General features: G+C 40.0%; 2 protein-coding genes across 2 annotated transcripts in view; one reads left to right on the top strand and one right to left on the bottom strand.

Annotated features, from left to right (window-relative positions):
- Positions 1–12,809, bottom strand: part of LOC127640209 (uncharacterized) — an 81,973-nt gene extending 69,164 nt beyond the window's left edge. Inside the window, exons 1-4 of the mRNA XM_052122663.1 lie at positions 12,577–12,809; positions 12,253–12,378; positions 4,995–5,035; positions 4,112–4,133 (exon numbers count right to left, since the gene is read on the bottom strand). Coding sequence (XP_051978623.1) covers positions 4,112–4,133; positions 4,995–5,035; positions 12,253–12,378; positions 12,577–12,712 — 325 coding nt within the window. The 5' untranslated portion in view covers positions 12,713–12,809. The remainder of the gene's footprint in view (positions 1–4,111; positions 4,134–4,994; positions 5,036–12,252; positions 12,379–12,576) is intronic.
- A 5,189-nt stretch (positions 12,810–17,998) lies between these two features.
- LOC127640208 (putative autophagy-related protein 11) overlaps positions 17,999–22,523 on the top strand; it is a 27,115-nt gene continuing 22,590 nt past the window's right edge. The window contains exons 1-3 of the mRNA XM_052122662.1: positions 17,999–18,146; positions 20,135–20,187; positions 21,992–22,509. Of these exons, the coding sequence (XP_051978622.1) occupies positions 18,130–18,146; positions 20,135–20,187; positions 21,992–22,509 (588 nt within the window). The 5' untranslated portion in view covers positions 17,999–18,129. The remainder of the gene's footprint in view (positions 18,147–20,134; positions 20,188–21,991; positions 22,510–22,523) is intronic.

Below are 22,523 nucleotides of genomic sequence, written 5' to 3'. Positions count from 1 at the left end.
AGTGCAGACAGACAGCACACTGTAGGTTAAGTCATGCACTAAATAGGGAGCAAGGGAGCATCCTATAGCTCTCTATAACTGTTCTGAGACCAGTGCAGACAGACAGCACACTGGAGGTTAAGTCATGCACTAAATAGGGAGCAAGGGAGCATCCTATATCTCTCCTATAACTGTTCTGAGACCAGTGCAGACAGACAGCACACTGGAGGTTAAGTCATGCACTAAATAGGGAGCAAGGGAGCATCCACTCCTAAGTTCAAAAGTTCAGTTTCAGGCGCAGATGAAGTTTGCATGCATCAACACGTGATCGATTCAAGGAATGCAAGAATCTCTTTTGCACTGATGTTCCCGGCCAAACGGAGAATAGATCCTCAGGATGGCTGCAAAATATAGATGTGTGTAGGTGGGCTTCATTACATTTATCTATGATTGGGAAGGTTAATGACTTTAAAATTAATTGTCTTCCAAAATTCAACTGCCTGCTCCCTGTAGATGTCCCCCTCTCTTATTTCAATCAATTTGATAGCACTTCATTTGGAATGGTAAACATCCCAGATTACATTTCAGTAAGTTACATAGGCCGCTTGACAAAGGTGGGCTTGGCCTACCCAAGGGGTGTGTTAAGATCAAAGAATTGGGAGGTTTATATGTGAGGTATTGGGCACTCAAATTTTATTTAGCCCCAGACTCTGTATTTTAGGTGATGGGACGGGCATTAATATGGAGAATAAGCATGTCAAATCTGGGTCCTAACTAAAGCTATGATTGCAAGACAGATAGTTTTAAGGGGTTGGAAGTCGGCTGGAGCACTCACATTTTAGGAGTGGTGTTCGGAGATGGGCAGGGTGGCGGCTTTTGAAGAGGGGTCAACCAGAAGACTGGGGAATTTATACTTTTTTGTGGGAAATGGGGCAAATTTGTGGCTTATTTGGAGGGCTCCAGACAGGGGACAGTGGAGAGAGAGGTGTAGTGGATGTGTGTGATTATTATCTATAGTTTTTGTTATGTTTTCATGTTTGTTTGTGTGTCTATAATCATGTGGGGTGTTGTTGGGGATGGGGGGTAACAGTGGAGGTTAAATATTGATTCTGTCTGTATATGTTTTTCTTTTCTTTGTTTAATAGATGAATCAATAAAAAATGTTAATCACAAAATGTAGATTTTATTCTTGACTGGGTTACTGGGGACATTGCATTAATCTTTTTAATGTGTTATTTATTGAATTAACATGTTACACCAACAGCCCTAATTAAAATACTACTAAAGGTGCACTCAGTATCTTTTGTCTGTGTGTCATGTTGGACTTACAGTGACACCTAGTGGCTTGGATGTAGCATCATTTAAAATCAATAGTTTTCATTTTCAGATGCTATTTTAGAAATTTACTTCAAACAATCACACATGATTACTGTAATCAATGAGTGAAAGTGTCAAATAATAGGATATTATATATGAGTAACATTCAGTTGGTCATGTGATTCTAACATGGCAGCCCCCATGAGAGAGCCCCTCCCCCATGTACAACAAAACAGCTTTTATAAGGTAACTGATATGACTTATAGAAGTCTTCATTTTAATATGGTTATTATTTCCTACATATTTGGCAAAATTACAATTAGTTTATTTAGGAGTAAAAATGTTTTAAGGAAAAAATAAATAACTGAGTGCACCTTTAAAGAGAGTTCACCCAAAAATGAAAATTCTCATTTTCATATCAACACATTTGTGTAAGACTTTCTTCAGCAGAACACAAATGAAGATTTGGAGAAGATCTGAGCTCTGTTTGTCCTTATAATGCAGGTAAACAGGCTCCAAATGACTCCAGTCCATCACTTAATGTGTTTTGAAGCAAATCTATAATGAAAACTTTATAAACTTTAAAACATCACTTCTGCTCAGCTGTCCTGCCAACAACGCTATCGAACATTTGTGGATGCTCTGACGTATTTGAAATAGGCGGCAACGTTCGATGAGAATGCTTGGTTTTGTGAACTATATTAAAAGGGCCGCAAAACATCCAGACATGTCGGCCGGTATCTTTTTGACAACATATCACAAGTAGCGTATATCCTCATGAAATATGTAATATATTATTATATAATATTATATAAACCATAATATCCACTTCATCAACTCACATGGCACACCAACAATTTCAGACACCTTTGTCCACGCATTGTTTTTTTATTTTATTTATATCCCTGCAAGCAAACAGGGACAGATCAAATAATACGAGAAAACCCGCCACGGCAATAATCAGTTTCTCCTCCATTTTGTCTTCGGAACCAAAGTTTACACGGTTGTGTTCTCTAGACTTCGCTAGAGCGGAGCACTTCTATATTCCAATAGTTTGCCGCCGAACCGCGTCACAGCTCATTACCATAATGTTGACTGCACTTGAACTTTCATCTGATGCCCACACCGCCCAAAACTCGCTGTGCCGCTTCTCGCCGGCGACAGACGCTGGCTGTCATAGAAAATGAATGACTTCCGGTCGATTTGACACTCTCAACGCATCTGGTCTGAACGCACAGTAAGTGTTCCCTGGGAATTAATCCCGTACCCATGACCCTGCTGTTGCCATGTTCTACTACTTGAAGGAACCCATGGCTTGAACATGCTTGTTCTCTTCAAGGTTTTTTTTTCACTGACATGTCCTCTTCTCACTGACATGTCCTCTTTTCACTGACACATCCTGTTCTCACTGACACGTCCTCTTCTCACTGACACGTCCTCTTCTCAATGACACGTCCTCTTTTCACTGAACTGTCCCCTTTTCACTGACACGTCCTCTTCTCACTGACACGTCCTCTTCTCACTGACACGTCCTCTTTTCACTGACATGTCCTCTTCTCACTGACATGTCCTCTTTTCACTGGCATGTCCTCTTCTCACTGACATGTCCCCTTCTCACTGACATGTCCCCTTCTCACTGACATGTCCTCTTCTCACTGACATGTCCTCTTTTCACTGACATGTCCTCTTCTCACTGACATGTCCCCTTTTCACTGACATGTCCTCTTTTCACTGACATGTCCTCTTTTCACTGACATGTCCTCTTCTCACTGACATGTCCTCTTTTCACTGAACTGTCCCTTTTCACTGACATGTCCTCTTTTCACTGACATGTCCTCTTCTCACTGACATGTCCCATTCATCACTGACATGTCCCCTTCTCACTGACATGTCCTCTTCTCAATGACACGTCCTCTTCTCAATGACACGTCCTCTTCTCAATGACACGTCCTCTTTTCACTGAACTGTCCCCTTTTCACTGACATGTCCTCTTCTCACTGACATGTCCTCTTCTCACTGACATGTCCCCTTTTCACTGACATGTCCTCTTCTCACTGACATGTCCTCTTCTCACTGACATGTCCTCTTTTCACTGACATGTCCCCTTTTCACTGACATGTCCTCTTTTCACTGACATGTCCTCTTCTCACTGACATGTCCTCTTCTCACTGACATGTCCCCTTTTCACTGACATGTCCTCTTTTCACTGACATGTCCTCTTCTCACTGACATGTCCCATTCATCACTGACATGTCACCTTCTCACTGACATGTCCTCTTCTCAATGACATGTTCTCTTTTAACTGAACTGTCCTCTTCTCACTGAACTGTCCTCTTTTCACTGACACGTCCTCTTCTCACTGACATGTCCTCTTTTCTCAAAGACACATCCTCTTCTCAAAGACACGTCCTCTTTTGGAGTGGAATATCTGTACCATGATAAATGGGTGTGATTGCAGCTGTGATACACAACATTTAGTGAGAAAGAGATTGAAACACGGACTGTTGCACCTGTTTTGACTGTTGTTAGTGATATTTCAGTCTTCATAAGAAATAAGAGGTCGTAGGTTTAATCGAGGAGTCTTCAAATAATGTGTGAAAGTGAAGAATATCGGACACAAATATTGTGCTGATGCATAATATACTGTAAATGTGAGACTATAACCCTTGAATAAATGTGACACAAGCTACATTTAGGAAAAGTGGCAGTTTCTGTCATTTAACAGACAGAAAAGATCAAGTTGTGCATATTTATTATGACAATGTAATAAAGTGAAATGAAGTTGATTTGTGGAGTATGACGTGTGGTTTCTTACCCGGTGTGATTTCTGATCCTCCCTGAAATTAAATAAAGCTCAAAGTTACTCATCACATCATTATTGTGACATTAGAATTATTTTCAGGCATAAACTAAAGTGAGTAAAGATACACACACTCATATACACACACACACACACACACACACACATTTACATTTATGCATTTGGCAGACGCTTTTATCCAAAGTGACTTACAGTGCACTTATTACAGGGACAATCCCCCCGGAGCAACCTGGAGTTAAGTGTCTTACTCAAGGACACAATGGTGGTGACTATGGGGATCAAACCAGCAACCTTCTGATTACCAGTTATTTGCTTAGACCACTACATTACACACACACTCATATACACACACACACACACACATACACAGAAACGTGTTTTTAATATGTTCTTGATATTTTCCTGGCTAATTTCGAGCTTATGAATTTGATCCATTTCTGTAATTTTCTGTATCATATCTTTATACAGTATGGACATGTTTTGATCCAGTGCTGAGGTCCTGTATGATGTAATGATCTAACATCTGATGTATCGAATGTGAATTCTGTATTATGAGAGATTTCATCAAATCTTTTAATACTTCACTGAATTATAACAGTGATATTGAATCATAATATTCATATATTCATGACACATTATTATTAAAACGAGTTATATCTTTTATTAAAAATCATATTGACTATTAGTTGTTTATTTCAGTCTGTTGTTATTTTCATGCATCAGGTGTGATCAGAAGTCAACATTCAGTCTCTAATGTTTTATTAACGTGAACAGAACTGTCAGATGATTGTATGTACAGCAGGTGAATATCAAATATCCAGACAATATATTTACTGCACAATAAAATAATAATGTGAATATTTGCTCAAATTCTCACCTCATCCATTGCAGCTCCAGGACGTGAAAGACAATATGAACCTGAAAGATGTACACAGTTTGGTGAACTCCACTATAATATTCTCTATTATACACATCACAAACAGTTTTAGTTCATTTATTTCATCTATTATTATATCACATGTAAAGGAGAAATTCTGACAAGCGTTCACATGCGATTACTCTTTAATTTCACTTTTATTGTAGATCTATTAACAGTTTCTTTTCTTTACATTCACTGAGTAATAAATACAATATATACTAGAATAGTGAGATTAAATCAGTAGAACTCGATCTGTATCTGGAATGAAAGCTGCTGTCGCAGTGCTCAAGAATGAAACTCATTTCCTCATATAACATTATAAAACAGATCTATAATAGTCAAATGATAATAGTGTTATTATTAAAACTGATAAACTCAATCAATGATCATATCAACACATTTGTGTAAGACTTTCTTCAGCAGAACACAAATGAAGATTTGGAGAAGATCTGAGCTCTGTTTGTCCTTATAATGCAGGTAAACAGGCTCCAAATGACTCCAGTCCATCACTTCATGTGTTTTGAAGCAAATCTATAATGAAAACTTTATAAACTTTAAAACATCACTTCTGCTCAGAGCTCTGATGCTGGCTGAAATGTTTTATGTCAAGTTTGTTCCTCTGTATCCATTCACTTGCATTGTATGGACATACAGAGCTCAGATCTTCTCTCTGCAGAATGATGTTTGTCCGTGCTGCTTTTCAATTGTTTTCCTACGTACATTTATCAGACACTTTTATCCAAAGTGACTCACAGTGCATTCAAGGTATACATTTGATCAGGTTTAGTGTTCCCTGGGAATCGATCCCATACCCATGACCCTGCTGTTGCTGGCGCCATGTTCTACTACTTGAGCTACAGGAACAACTTGTGTAAACATGATCTAAATGGACCTCTTTGACCGCAACACCACGTCTTGCTGTTTTTCCCAGCGTATCAAGCATGGGTGCTGCATTTTTAGTAGCTTGTGCAAAACGTGTCTCAGGACACCTGCATTCTACACTGCTTCTAGCTATGTTTTATCAAAATGACATGTGTTGGGTGTGAACGGCCCCTCAATATCTACTGTTATTTATTTATAATCAGGGGTTCCCCTTCTGTCACTCACTCGATGTTGTGTCAATTTAGTGACACTAGGGGTCGCTCTTGAGAGACCCAAACACCTCCCATTCTTTGAGAAAAGCATGCCATTTGCATGCCACTCCCCCGGACATACGGGTATAAATGGAGCTGGAATGCCCACTACTATCAGCGAGCTGAATACTACTGCTGTTCCAATCACCTCTTAAGAAGCGTATGATGTTGGATATATGCCACATTTCCAGCGGCTTTCTCTCCTTCTGCACGACGAGTGCAGTTTTCGCCCCTTGGTGCATCGACAGCGCTAAAAAGTATATTCCTGCTAAAGAGTATATTTTATCTATTAGAGCACACACATTGACATTCAACGTTTTGTAAAGATGCCTTTCCGTCTTTGTGTGATTCATGGATGCGGTCGTTATTTCTCCGCTTCTGACGGGCGCTGCCTCGTGTCTGTGCACTGATCACACTGAGACAGTATTTGTGGATGGTTCATGTTCTCTTTGCAAGTATATGACCATGGCAATGTTGTGGTCGCTGCTTTCCTTCTAGGGGAAAGCCACTCTAAATGGTAAATGGTTTGCATTTATAAAGCACCTTTTTAACATTAGCGGTATTCAAAGCGCTTTACACTGCATGTTATTCACCCACTCACACACACACACACACACACACACACACACACACACACACACACACACACACACACACACCAATGATGGCAGAGCTGCCATGCAAGGCGCTAGCCTGCCATTGGGAGCAACTTGGGGTTCAGTGTCTTACCAAAGGACACTTTGGCATGTGGAAACATGTGGGCGGGGAATCAACGCCCACAACCAACCCTGCAATTAGTGACCAACCCGCTCCACCACCTGAGCCACAGCCAACCCCCGCACTGTGCCTTTTACCCACGGGTACCAGGCTGGTCCGGCTGGCACTGGAGGTGATTTGGAGATTTAAATGGGCGCGGTCTCACCGGGTAATTCCCCATGGACCTCCCATTCCCCAGTATGCGCGTTTGCTCACATCTGGTTCCAAAATGAGACCAGCCTGCCTTAAGGCCAGCATGACATCTCTTTCAGGGCCTGCGAGCAGGATGAGTCTTCGATCGCTGCATCGGAGAGCGTACTGGCGATGTCGGACGCTGATGACTCGACTGGGCTGCAACCTTTGGGTCTGATTCAGAGCTTGTCCGGGCCACCGCGAACAGTGTATGACTGGAAACCTACACCCTCCCCTGAGCGCTACGGCTTGATGATTGGTTCCTGTGTTCAGGGAGCCACTCACGGCCACCACCCCTCTCCTGTTCCTTTCTTCCTGGGGGTCCATGAAAAATTGACGTGGCAGTGGAGGACATCTTTCGCTGCCTGAAACACACACCGGGTTAATCCCCTCTCACTACCCTCGACGGCTGGGCAGCCCACGGGTACACGGAGGTCCCTCAGGTGGATAAGGCAGTTGCGATGTCTCTGGTGTCCAAAGCCTACAGTGCTGCTGGACAGGCCGTCTACGCCCTGCATGCCATGGCCCTCCTGCAGGTACACCAGGCCAAAGTACTAAAATAACTGCATGTAGGTAGTACTGATCCTGATGTGCTGCAGGAGCTCTGCTCAGCGACCGACCTCGCCCTCCAGGAGACGAAGGTCATGGCGTGTGGTCTCGGGCAGGCGATGTCAACCTTGGTGGTCCAGGAGCGCCACCTGAATTTGGTCGAGATGAGGGATGCTGACAAAGCACGCTTTCTCAACATGCAGTTCTCAGCGGTGAAAAAGCAGACTGAGGCCATCCAGCACATCTTGCCCCGGCGCAGCACTAGATCCCGCACCCCGTCTGCTCGCTGAGGGCGTCCCCCTTCAGGCGGAGAAAGCCCAGACGGCTCCATCTCCTCAAGCAGATTCCTCACTTCTTGGATCAAGTAATCAGGTGTTGACACGCCTTTTGGACACAGAACACCTGCAGCCAGGCCCCCCACGAACGAGGCATCCCCGGCCTCGCCACACCTACGGCCCGCCGGTTGTGATGAGCACTGGGGCATATATCGCTCGGGTTGATGCATAGGAGACCGCTGCAGCACTGGCTTCAGACTTGAGTCCCGAGATGGGCATGGCACTGCGACATCGCATAGCTATCACTAAACTCTGCCACAACTTATTCAGCCCTTGAACAGACCTTGCATTTCAATGGGCAGGAGTTCCCCTACAGCAAGTGTCCAGACGTGTCGTGGTCACCACAGACACATCCAAACTGGGCTGGGGTGCCGTGTGCAAAGGGCACCCAGCCGCTGGTTCCTGGTCAGGACCGCGACTGGGTTGGTACATCAAGTGCCTAGAGTTAGTGGCTGTACTACTCACCCTGCAGAGGCTATTGCCGTTGATCCAGGGCAAGCATGTGTTGGTCTTTGTAAGGGTAATTAGTTTGTGCCTCCCTTCAACTAGACACCTTTTGTTTATTATTTTGGCCTAGTCCCCTCTTGAAGACTTAATGCATCCCTTTGTTTTGTATTTATAGATGAAAATAAACTTGTAAACTGTTTTCGTAACCTGTTGTGGTTATTATTGTCTGGGACATTTACATTTTACATTTATGCATTTGGCAGATGCTTTTATCCAAAGCGACTTACAGTGCACTTATTACAGGGACAATCCCCCCGGACCAACCTGGAGTTAAGTGCCTTACTCAAGGGAACAATGGTGGTGGCTGTGGGGATTGAACCTACAACTTTCTGCTTACCAGTTCAGGGCTTTAGCCCACTACACAGCTCTTCACTCCAGGACAGGAGTGAAGAGCTCCAAACACGTTTTTCATTTCTTATCAGTTGTTAGTTTTCTTCTCGACCCCTAGACAGGGAGGAAACGTAACACATGACCAAAAAACATGATGATAATCTGTTCACATGTGGAGAGAAATCTAAAAAGGTCAGTAATCCATATATCCGCTATTAAATACTTTGAATAATCATATCATTATTCTAATCTAATGCATCTCAATCTTAACTGTAGGCTATTATGTCCCGCATTAAATAGAATTGAACTTTTAACGACGCAAAACCCCAACTGAACATGTTAATATTGCGTAGTTTGTCTTTAATCAGATTGCCATCTAAATGTATTTTAGTGCTGTAGGCTAAGTTATGCCTTGTACGTTTGCAGATGAAGAAGCTCAGCAAATGCCAATAGAGGACAAAAAAGTGTAGAACATTCTGAGAATGTATTTTTATTTCGTTCACGGATTATAGGGCAAGGTTAATTAAAATTGCAATTATAGAAAATAATAGGCAAATATACATAGGCCTAATGTTTTTTTGTTGTTGTTTTTGGCAATTTATTAATTTGATTTAATTTAATGTTTTGTTTTTGTTCTGGTAATTTATGAAGTATAATTTATAAAGTAATTTATATTTTTAATTTGGAAGCACTTCTTCCCTCCTTTTATAGCAATCAGTCTGATTCCAAGATGGCGGCACGGTAGCATGCAGCGGCCACTCCGGATCCAAAATGGTGCCATTTTTGTTACTTAGCCCGACTTTTACGGCACATGGACATTGGAGCAACCAGTGTTAATGTCTATGTCAGCTGCATGATGATCTGGTGGTGTGGTGGTGTAGTGGTCTAAGCACCATAACTGGTAATCTGGTAATCAGAAGGATGCTGGTTCAAGCCCCACAGCCACCACCATTGTGTCCTTGAGCAAGGCACTTAACTCCAGGTTGTGCCAGGGAGATTGTCCCTGTAATAAGGGCTCTCTAAGTCGTTTTGGATAAAACGACCAGGACCTATAAACAACCAGGTGCTCTGTCTTACCACGGCTGATGTGAGGAAAACTCTACATAGAGTCAACCCACGGAAGGCTGCTGGACCAGACAACATTCCTGGAAGAGTGCTCAGAGGATGTGCAGACCAGCTGGCTGATGTTCTAACCAACATCTTTAACATCTCTGCGCCGTCGTTCCAACGTGCTTCAAGGCCACCACCATCATCCCCATGCCAAAGAAGTCTTCAGTGTCCTGCCTCAATGACTATCGTCCCGTCGCACTGACACCCATCATCATGAAGTGCTTCGAGAGGCTCGTCATGAGGCACATTAAGACCCAGCTGCCCCCCTCACTAGACCCACTACAGTTTGCATATTGTCCAAACCGGTCAACAGACGACGCCATCGCCACAACCCTCCATCTGGCCCTCACCCACCTAGATAAAAAGTACACATATGTTCGAATGCTGTACACAGAGTTCAGCTCAGCATTCAACACAATCATTCCCCAGCACCTGATTGGAAAGCTGAACCTACTGGGCCTGGACAACTCCCTCTGCATCTGGATCCTGGACTTCCTGACTGGGAGACCTCAGTCAGTCCAGATCGGGAACAGCATCTCCACCACCACCACACTGAGCACTGGAGCCCCCCAGGTCTGTGTATTCAGTCCACTGCTGTTCACTCTGCTGACTCATGACTGTGCAGCAAGAACCTCACCTCACCTGGTCCCTCAACACCAGCTCTATTACCAAGAAAGCCATCAGCGTCTCTACTTTCTTCGAAGGCTGAGGAAAGCACATCTCCCACCCCCCATCCTCACTACATTCTATAGAGGGACTATTGAGAGCATCCTGAGCAGATGCATCACTGCCTGGTTTGGGACTTGCACCGTTTCGGACTGCAAAGCCCTGCAGAGGATAGTGAGGACAGCTGAGAAGATCATCGGGGTCTCTTTTCCCTCCATCAAAGACATTTACAAAAAACACTGCATCCGCAAAGCAACCAGCATTGGGGACGACCCCACACACCCCTCACACAAACTCTTTACCCTCCTGCCGTCTGGCAAGAGGTACTGAAGCATTTGGGCTCTCACGGCCAGACTGAGAGCTTCTTCCTCCAAACCATCAGACTCCTCAATACTCAGAGACTGGACTGACACACACACACACGTCTCTGGAGTTGCACTTTAATTATTGTCACTTTATAACTGTCTGGTACCTCAATAACCGCTGTGTGCATAGAACACTATCTCATAGTATGTTATGTTTACATTTGCCATTTTTAGAAACTGTCATCTATTTGCACTACTGTGTACTGGTCGGCACTGCCCTGTCTCACACTGTGTCTATTGTCCTGTTCCTTTTAGTATTTTATTGTACTGTCCCATACTTTTTTACACGTGCACTTTATATAGGTATGTTATTTAGTCTGTGTAGTCTCATGTGGTTCTGTGTTTGTGCTATGTTGTTTTATGTAGCACATGGTCCTGGAGGAACGTTGTCTCGTTTCGCTGTGTACTTTATTAACTGTATATGGTTGAATGACAATAAAAACCACTTGACTTGACTTCAAAATAAGAGTCCTTGAACATGGTGGAGACAAACGGTGACAATTATTCTCTTCAAAAGTTTTACACACCCTTGTGTTTTAATATTGTGTGGTTTTAATATGTTGTGTTTGTGTCCATAAACTGTCCTGAGTGAGAAAGCTGCATGTGAACATCACTGAGCCATTGCAGCAGAACTCAAAAGAGCAGAACATGTAAACAAACCAAATAATTTAAAGAACTCTACAACTTTGAACAATATAATTTGTGTAATTTATTATTTAGTCCCCCTAAAATGTTGTATTTGTCCAAATAGTATCTCTTTCCAATCCACAATGTTGATTATGTGTGACTCCATTATGATATTAATAAATCACATTCATTTGCTTTGAGCACTTGCAGATCATTGCAAATGTCTTCTGAGTTTGCAGTATTCTCTAGGGCAGTTTTGCGCATGCACTGATGGCCTGTTCTGCATTATATTTGCAACAATCACTAAACATGAATTATGACCTTACAGCAGGGGCATCAGCAGAGTAACATGGGCACTCACTGGAGGGGTTTTTGTTACAGTGTTTGTTTTAATAATGGTTTTTTTTTATTGAGAAAAATAAGGTCTGTGGTGGACATTACTTGAAGATACCAACCCTGCAAACAACTAAGTGATAATATCAATATATATTAATTTCCCTTCAACATAAAGGTGATGCTAAATGCTAGTGCTTAATCACTGACATGAGTTACAGTTTATATGAAATAGAATCAGAACAGTGGCAATGACAGTTTTTTAATAGACATTTCATGCAATATAATTGAGAAATTTGAAATAAGTTCATACCTCCTCCTCCAACGGGCGTTCTCAACAGAAAGAAAAGAGCAGATAAATGTTCAATCTTATAAGATCCAAGAGTTCTGTCATCATCCAGACATTCTCTGGCATAAAACACCCATATTGAATCTGGTGCTGTGAAAAATGAATGCATGAATAAATTAACCACACACAACAACAAACAAAAACATGTTAGGCCTATTACTGAAGACTATTAGAAAGATGTTTACTGTAAATACTCGTCACAGGTCACTGCTGTCACATATGATCATTAATGTCTACAGAGAGAAAGAACAACATATGTTCACACACGGAGAGTAAATAAATACTTACCATAATCTCCGGGATGTAAAGTGCAGAATTTCACCTTCAGCTCTCGAATGGTGGTGTTCTGAAACTCTTCAAGTGAACTTGACACATCTAAAGCTGCTTTCTTGCCATAATAGTAAATGTGAACCTGATACATCATCCTGAATATGCTTCTGTGTAAAAGCTGAAAATCAAACAGAAGAAAGAGGAATTGTTTGTTTGTGCTGCTGTGAGCTGAAATAATGTTCAGAAGTGTTTTCACTTTCACTTTGGATGCACAGACACTTCCTCATCAAACACACCTTAAACTGCAGACAGCACCATCTACAGGCCGCGCGGACCATTTAACATGAACCTTTTACTACAGCTTCACTTATTTCATGAGCTTTTATCATCTCAGCCAGATAAACATGCAACACCTCAATCACACATTCATATTTCTCTTTATGTCATTTATTCAATCTGGCACGTGTAAAAACTGCATTTAATGAGCTGTGAGTGGAAACCTTGTTACACAGAATATAAAGATACCCTGATGAAATATTACTTTTGCATTTCTATTTCAGTACTTTTGAATGTACAGTAACCCCAAAATTATTGCCACTCTTTATGAAAATGATATTTTAAAAACATGTAATTAATTGATATTTTGAATGGAAATACTGGATATTTACATTTCTACACTGATTTCTTTTAGTTTCTTTTTGTCTTTACAATATTGAATTAATAATAAAATAAAATATTGGCTATTATGAATATTAGATGTTTTCTGTAATGTGTGTCGAGGAATATTAAAGCACTAAATCAGTTCTTGTATTTACTAATTGGTCAATATTCATTCATTAATATATATATCGACACAATAAATATTGATTAAATTGTGTGTTAACACTTTATATTTGTTTTATTGGTTAATATGCATTAATATATTAGGTATCATCATCAAATAATTAATCATATATTTTATAATTAACAATTTTATTGTTTTCCTAAAATGTAAATAAATGCATTTGGACAGAAAATAAGTACATTTAGTGTTAAATTTCAGCACTTTCAAAATCTGTGATTAATTGCAATTAACTACAAAAGATTAAGCGATTAATCGCGATCAATAAGTTAAACCGACTGACAGCGACTTCCAATTCAAAATACTTTAAGTACACATAAATCAGCTTGTAAAATGTTTTTGCATTAAATGTTTTCTCTCTCACACATGGATGAGCGCATTCTCTTTCTCTCATACACGCACGCAGACCGAGAGGAGAGACAGTGATGCCGCAAAGGCATATCACACTAGAACAGAGTTTCTTTCTTGCTTGTTGTACAGTGGAGCTGGGCCGGGCCGGGTTGGAACAACGCACGCCAGGTCCCCAATCAGCCTGATGGGGCGCACAAGGGATAAAGGTGGCCTGAGCGACAGTTCGAGGGAGAGAGAATTACAGGCAGCTGCTCTGTGTGATTTTGGTTCAGTTTATTATTAAACTATTATTTACATCGCCAAGCCGGTTCTCACCTCCTTCTTTCTCTTATAACCCCCTTTACATTGCTGCTGAAACCAGGGAGGGAAACCCAAAACCTCGACACTGCCATCCACCCAGGGGAGTGCAGCTGTGTTCAATAAGAAAACTCACACAAGTATTACATACTTTAATAACATTAAACACATTAACTGTGCATACTTAACTTTTACAATGTACAATACAGTTCACTTTAGTTGAGCTTGCCTTATTATCTAAATGTTTTTCAGTACAAATTTCAGTAAATACAAAACGAATTGGTAAAAATGGGCAATATTTAACACATTAACAAAAATAACAAATTTGTGGGTGAACCAACCCTTTAATAAAAATAATGAGTGACCTGTTGAAGACATACAACAGGCTGCTTAAAGTATCCCTTCAATAGATACCTTTATAACAGATACTGTATGTCCGAGTGTTTATAATAGAGTGTGTTTGGGAGTGCGGGGCACAAAATAAAATATTTTGGTTTTCACAAGTTAGTGTGTGAATGCAAATCAAGTTATTTTTCTTTTTTAAATTCATTTTACACATGTCTGTTACAAATATGTGGTCTTGTTTCATGAAAACAGCATATACATTTTTTCATTATTTACCTCCAATAAAGTGAAATGTTACAGCATGCCCATAGCCACATTGTAATATGACAGACTCTATTTAATTTAATTAAAATGCATAGAAGAAGCCATTTATTAACTTTGCAATATAAAATATGGCAATAAATATCCAATCAAATAGATGAAGACACAAAAAAGGGAATTGTGTGAATTACACAGATAACTTTACGTTTGATAGGGACAACATGCTCAGCCTGCGCAACTGAGATTTAAACCTGTTTAGTCACTTTTGCTGGCTTTGAAAGAGCTGCACGAGGGTAGTTCTGATACAAGAGCTGTGCTCGGCGACCGACCTCACCCTCTGTGTCACTAAGGTCACAGCGCTCGCACTCGGGCAGACGATGTCCACACTCGTGGTCCTGGAATGCCACCTGTGGCTGAACCTGGTCGAGATGAGGGACACAGACAAGGTTCCTTAAACCACTTATTAAGAAGCCACAACTTGATCCTGGGGAACTGGCTAATTATAGACCGATTTCAAATCACCCGTTTATGTCAAAAATACGGGAATTATGTTGCATTTGTGGAGTTGCATTAGCATGGTAAGTGATCCAAAGTTCTTGGTTACCCTGGTTACCTCCTGTGTTGTATCTTCCTAGTCGCTGGGTTTGTAGAGCTCCTCCCTTATAAAGGGCAGGACCTACCGACACACCTCTTCCATGTGCGCCCTTAGGTCCATATGACATATTTGCCACTTTTTTACCCTCTCCTTCAGGGCAGGGTGTGGCCTCAATGGGGTCTTTTCCCCCTGAAAGAATAGGAACAGAAAGAACGCCTTCCCTGGCACATTTTATGAGCATTTAAAGGCCCCAGCCGAATCTAATGTTCTGTGGAGAGAAAAACTTGGCCTGCTCCCATATTAGATACACCTCTGTGATGCTTTCTGCAACTCTTGTCATGTGGATCCGGCGCTTGACGCTGGCGTTGAACGGAGTGTTGTCGCCTCGACTCAACTCATGTGAAATACGCTTTACAATGAAGAAAGAACATTATTGAAACTAAAAATGATTATTATATGTCTATTATTGTTGTATTTTCTGATATAAATCATGCTCAGTTTAAATACTGCAGGAAAATGATCCCATAGATCTGATTTGTGTTTATAATTCTTATACTGAAGTCAGTAGATTCATGCAAGTTTTAATAAAGGAGAAGGACGTTATTGAAACTCACTATTATTAGACTATTATTGGATGAAGAATAATGCTCAGACTGAAGGAAGACTATAGGTCTGCTTTGTTCTTATAATATGCTTAAACACTATAAAGTCTCTTGGTAGATTTCAGTCATGAACGACTCAAAATGATTCACTGATTCACTCGTAGCACATAAGACACTCATTGTCGTCACCTAGTGACATTTCCAGAAGGGGTCACTGAACTAATCAGTTAATGAAACTGAACAAATTAGTGAAACAAAAGCAAGTCTCACCAAATACTCTTTTTGATAAATATCCCCAGAAATGTTCATGGACCAGTGATTGTCTTACACTCTACATGCTAACCCTGCTTCAAAATTAAGCTAATGGCATCTACGATAATACTATTCTATTTGTTTCCCTGTCTCATCATTGGGACACTAATCTTGAGGACCCTAAAGCATGCCAGATCCAGCCGATGACCAGCTTGATGACCCACATCCAACGCCATGTGTTGCGGAGTGATGACCACTACTGCCGCTTGTACCATCAAGTCAGAGAGCAACATACCAAGCAGCAATCCAGTGGCTGATCATGGATAGAGAATTTATACTATACATTTATACTTCACATAGAAGTGCAACCTTAGCAAGTATTGTGATATTTAACTTATTTACTTACTATTTCCACGGGTGTCAAATACTTTAACAATATGCCCCATTTCATACACAGAACATGCTATGATAGCCACCTCCTGCTAAAAAAACAACTAAAACCATTACATAATTGTTATAATGCTTTCCAATACAAAACCATTATGATTGTGGTTTGTTTTGGGCCAAATTCCATTTAATGGTTTAAAATGGTTTGCAATAGAAGCCAATACATTACCAGTAGAGACCCACAGGGACCATTATAGCTTCCATTAGAACCAATACAGTGCCCAAACACATTAGGATTTCTGTAATGGTTTCTATCATTTTTTTTATTTGGAGAAGCTTCTGAGGAAAATTTTCATCAAGTTAAAGTCTAGTTCTTAATACTATTTATGCAGCACTTTAAGTATAAATGAATGGCAGACACACGTGTGAAGTTCAGCAACTGTAATCGAACATATCAGGCCAAAACAATTGACTCCCGATCTGATGATCAGTTACATCCCGTAACAAATATCTCTGCTGTAGTGCATGTTTTATGAGATGAACACTCACTAATTGTTCTAGTTTTAAACCAAATGCTGAGTGTCATATTATTGTATGAAACACATTATATCCAATGTTTTGTTTGGTGAAAAACATTATCTGACAGAAGAACCGATCACAGACCTCAGTAGAGCTGGAACGACCAAACAGCGGCTAAACCGGTGTCCTCGAGGTAAACGTCACATTATTTCACAAACAAGACACCATTAAAAACATTACAAAAGCATTCTGACTGAGCTTCAAAAAGCAAAATTAACATCCTCTACAGGCCTTGTGCTGCCTTCACGTGCTTTGTTGTCAGAAAGAACAAGAATCATGGACGACGCCAGGTTCATTCATTCATATTTCACGAGGAACTTTTATTTTGACACATAATACATATTACTCAGTTCTCTTGCTGACAATAATGGCATTTTGATCAAATACAAGCTATTTTCACAGTGTAAAAATGTACAAACATGCATAGAATATTTGCTGATATCTATAAATGAATATGACCAAAACATCAAGTGCTACAATAATCTGTATTTAGAAAAATGAACAAAACCTGTCCTTCAGTACAGAAACCATTCTCTCCTCCGCCATGATGAAAGATTATGACTCCTCACATCTCAGAAACTCTTCGACTTCCCAGTCAAAATTACGACTTCAGGGATCGCTCATGTGCAGCTTCCGACTGGGAAACTCGTACGAGAATTACGATACATGAAGGCAGCATTGGCAGTGCAAATTATTAAACTTTTCTCTACTACTTTCTCTATTTTTATTTAGATAGTTTGTTTGCTCATAGTTGCCAGACATATTTCTAATCATCACAGCATTTTATTGAATAACAAGAATATAAATAGTTGAAGCTATAAACAGCAGAAGCTGATTATTGAGTTATCTGCAGTGCAGAGAATGAAAGTGAAAGGAGAATGACACCAGTTTAACAGGGTTCAAAGTGTTCACACCGTAGCATGTCAGGAAGATCACAGCTAAATCATTTCAAGGTGTTTTGAGAGAAAAGTTGTACAATGTCTGACTTTTATAAATGTGTCTAATATAAGAACTTGGGCTCACCGGTGTGGATCTACATCCGCTCATGAGTGTGGACGAGAATGCAGGAAAGTGAAAGGTGAGTGAAATTAGCTTCATGCTGAAGTACATGTAGGCATGAAATGGTTTACAACTCAAAAAAAAAAAAAACAGCTCATATAAAATTGCCTTTTTAACTGAAAAATATTCCTCTAATCATTATTGATAATATTTTAGTCAATATTGTTTGATATTTATAGACAGTAAAAGTATTGTGTTGTTACATTGTACAGACCAGTAAAGACTTGAAAATCTACTTCCTTCAAATACTTAAAACGATTCATAAAGCAGTTTATTTTACTCTTATTACTTAATATTAATCCGTCATATTCATATAATAAGTAAAAAGTAATGTACTGTCCGAACAAGTGCAAAGGGATGTTATTAACAAAAGGGGATGGCAGAGAAATTAACAGCTGGTTAGTTCACGTTATTCAGAGCTAGAAACAAAGTTAATACAGGGTTTCTTCATTGGTGGCTGACATACAAGGTCATTCACACATGTGAAATGGGTTTATTACATAATTGCAATTTATTCATATTTAGTGTGAACCTAAACAGAAGGACAACTTTGTTCATATTTCTTGGAGGTCCAGACTTTAAAGGAATAGTTATAGTTGATATTTTACTCGACCTCAGACTGTCAAAGATTTATATGACTTTGTTTCTTCATCAGAACACAAATGAAGATTTTTAGAAGAAAATGTGAGTTCTGTAGATGCATACAATACAAGTGAAGTGGTGCCATCACTTTGAGAGTCCAAACAGCAGATAACGGCACCATCAAAGTAATCCACATGACTCTAATTAATCCAGTAAATGTCTCCTGAAGTGAATCAAGAGTTTTGTGTGAAAAACAAATCACTAATTAAAACTTTTAACTTTAAATATCGCTTAGTGCCAGCATCTTCGTGACATCATCAGAACGCGACAGTAACATGAGAATTCAGAAGTTCTGCTCTGTTTAATCCAGAGGAGCGAGCATCATGTGAGAGATTCACTTTCAAACAGATACAGAGAGATAAAGTTACAAATATATATATATTGTTTTACACAAACGTATTAATTCACTGTTTGCTTGCAAGGATTTGTAAGGATTTCCTTCTAAAAATCTTAATTTGTGTTCTGATGAAGAAACAGTCATATACATCTTGGACAGTCTGAGGTCAGTAAATGATCAGCAAATGTTCATTTTTAGGTGAACTATTCCTTTAAAGTCCTTTATTCCACATTCTGCTTGCCCTTTATATTTACCATAATTCTTGTGATGATAATGATTACAATAATAGAATACATAATACAGTTCAAATCAAGTCTCATAGATTCTCCTTCACCTTCTCGTAGGTAATTTAATATGAAATTTATGTTACAGTTTAATGTGATACATATTAGTAATCGTGATGATGTGATGTTTAAATACCCTTTATTGGTTGTATCTGTTTTCCTCACCAGCCATGATGTTTGACTTCCTCTATAAGGGTTTAAAGTAAAAACATTTTAAAAATCTGCTTATTAGAATTGAAGTGGGTCATGTAAGTTTTGTGGTGAGGCCCGATTCACACGAGTGATCCACTCTGCACTCTCTGGTGCACAAATATGGGGGAATCCTGGTGGACTCGAGCGCACTTGTGTACTTGAGAAGTGGCGCAGACAGAGCAGAACATTCGCACAAGTGATTCAACCATATGTAAAATTACTATAATTGAATTTTCTCTAGTGGCCCAAAAATTAGCTTGGGTGAGTGCAGAAACATTTGCTATGCAGGAAATCCCTGTAATACATGAATACATGTGATTAATGCTTATTGATGTGTTATATTCACCTTTTGTATTATTGTTTTCTTAAATTTCTTCAGCTAGCATAAACCTCCAGTGTCTACATGTGCTGCTGGTTTTATATGCTGTATATGTAAATAATATGTTATTTTAGTGTTTCCATAAGACTCTTCTTCTACTGTTAGATATTCTGATGTTGTCTGTTTATATTCAGAAACTTTAACCTCACTGGTGTGTTTTCTGTTGTGTTTAGTATGGATGTGAAGGGCATGGAGTACGACTGCAGGAAGGTTGCATCAATACCAGGTACCAAAATACACGACATTTGGATCTAAATCAGCCAACTCTTAAGAGACTATGATTGGATCATTATTTCAGTGATTAATATGTTTCAGATGGCAATAATTATTTTAATCCTAACTGATGCAGTGTGTGGCTTCTCATTTATTAAACAACCATGTCTGAGGTGTATCCCGTGTTTGTGGAAAAGATGTTACCGTGTTTCAGAAGGGGTAAATTATTGGTCTGCATTAAGAAAAGAAAACAACAATCTCGGGAATTGGGTTGAGAACATCCCAACACTTTATTTAAACCTGGATGTATAGTGGTTAACCATCAGCTCTGCAGAAAAGATGTAGTCGGAAAAAATCTTGAATGTTCGTGATCAGAGATCACTAAAACACTTGAAGTCACATTGTAAAAATATTGACAGCAGAACTCAAGGCTGTGTTTAATAGTGAAAGTAAGAGCATCTCCACATGCACAATGCGATGAGAACTTCCAGGATTGGGACTAAACAGCTGTGGCCACAAGTATGACACTTGTTAGTGAGCCTAACGTGTCAGGGTAAAAAGGGAAGCACATGATGCACCCGTCTTGCATAGTGCCCACTGTACAAGCTTCTGGAGGCGGTGTGATGATCCGGGGTTGCTTCAATCAGTCAGGTCGTGGCTCAGCAACGTTATTACATGTTTACATTTACATTTATGCATTTGGCAGACACTTTTATCCAAAGCAACTTACAGAGCACTTATTACAGGGACAATCCCCCCGGAGCAACCTGGAGTTAAGTGTCTTACTCAAGGACACAATGGTGGTGGCCGTGGGGTTCGAACCTGCGACCCTCTGATTAACAGCCCTGTGCTTTAGCCACTACACCACCACCACAACTACACCACTACACCACTATGTTATGAGGCAAGAAAATGCAATCAGCTGACTACCTGAATGTACTGAATGACCAGGTTATCCCATCAATGGACTTTTCCTTCCCTGATGGCACGGCATATTCCAGGATGACAATGCCAAGATTCATCGGGCTCAAATTGTGAAAGAGTGATTCAGGGAGCATGAGGAATAATTTTCACCACAGAGTCCTGACCGTAACCCTGTTGAAAGTTTTGGGATGTGCTAGAGAACACTTTACGGAGTTGTTTGACGTTCCCGTCATCAATACAAGATCTCGGTCAAAAATGAATATTACTCTGGACGTAAATAAATGTTGTGACGTTGCATAAGGTTTTCAAAACAATGCCACAACGAATGCGCACTGTAATCAAAGCTAAAGGCAGTCCAATGAAATATTGCAGTGTGTGACTTTAAATTTTATTGAACAGTCAGTGTACAACATCATTACAGTCACAGAGAAATTGCAATATACTGTAACATAACATTAATCCATGTGGGTCATTAGAAGTTTTTGGATTTATAAAAAACAAAAAAAACAGTTATAGTTCGGTTCCAGACTGTCATTAAAATGCAACTAAAAATATATAATTGTGTTGTGAAGTCTTCACGTTGTGGACTGATCATAGTTCTCTGCAGACATAGACTGGCCACATTCATTTGCATTTCTTTAACATGTGGATGTCTTGACTTAAATCAATAATTTATTCTTATTTTATGAGACACGTTTTTCCTGTTACAGGAATCAGACTTTGGAATAAAGAGAAGCTTTGGCAGGATAAATGTGCTTGTCCTCAAGTTATTTAGCCAAAATGGACAATGCCACTAATCTCAAAATGGCCAAATATTGGCTAGTTGATATATCTGTCTGTCTACAGTATATATATATATTTATATGTCATGTATTGTGTTGTGTTTGTTCCAGTGAGTGATTTGAGGATTGTTCTACTGGGGACGAATGCTTCAGAAAACAGTCGAGTGGGAAACGTCCTGTTAGGAAGAGCAGCGTTTGAGACTGAAGAACCTCCAGATGTTGTAGAAAGAGTTGGAGGAAAGGTGAAGGACAAACACATGATGGTCATCAACACTCCAAATATCTCACAACATGAGATGACACAGAGAGTGAGAGAGTGTGTGTCTCTGTCTGCTCCAGGACCTCATGTGATCCTTCTGGTACTGAAACATGATCAGTGTTCAGGAGAAGAGAAAGAACATGTGGAGATGCTGCTCAACTCTTTCTCTCACACTGTTTATCAACACACAATGGTGTTCACCACACAAGAGTCACACACTCAAGTCAATGACATTGTACAGGCAATCATTCACAAATGCAACAACAGACACTTCAGACTGGAGAGAAACAGCACTGCTGCTCAACTCATAGAGAAATGTGAAGAAATTGTGCACAGCAATGAAGGACAATATTTGATTTGCAAAGAAAAGGTGAGTGTGAATAT

The sequence above is a fragment of the Xyrauchen texanus genome, chromosome 49, assembly GCF_025860055.1.
Source record: "Xyrauchen texanus isolate HMW12.3.18 chromosome 49, RBS_HiC_50CHRs, whole genome shotgun sequence".
Lineage (NCBI taxonomy): Eukaryota > Metazoa > Chordata > Actinopteri > Cypriniformes > Catostomidae > Xyrauchen > Xyrauchen texanus.
The sequence above is the reverse complement of the archived record's forward strand: the minus strand, read 5'-3'. Positions and strand labels throughout refer to the sequence as shown.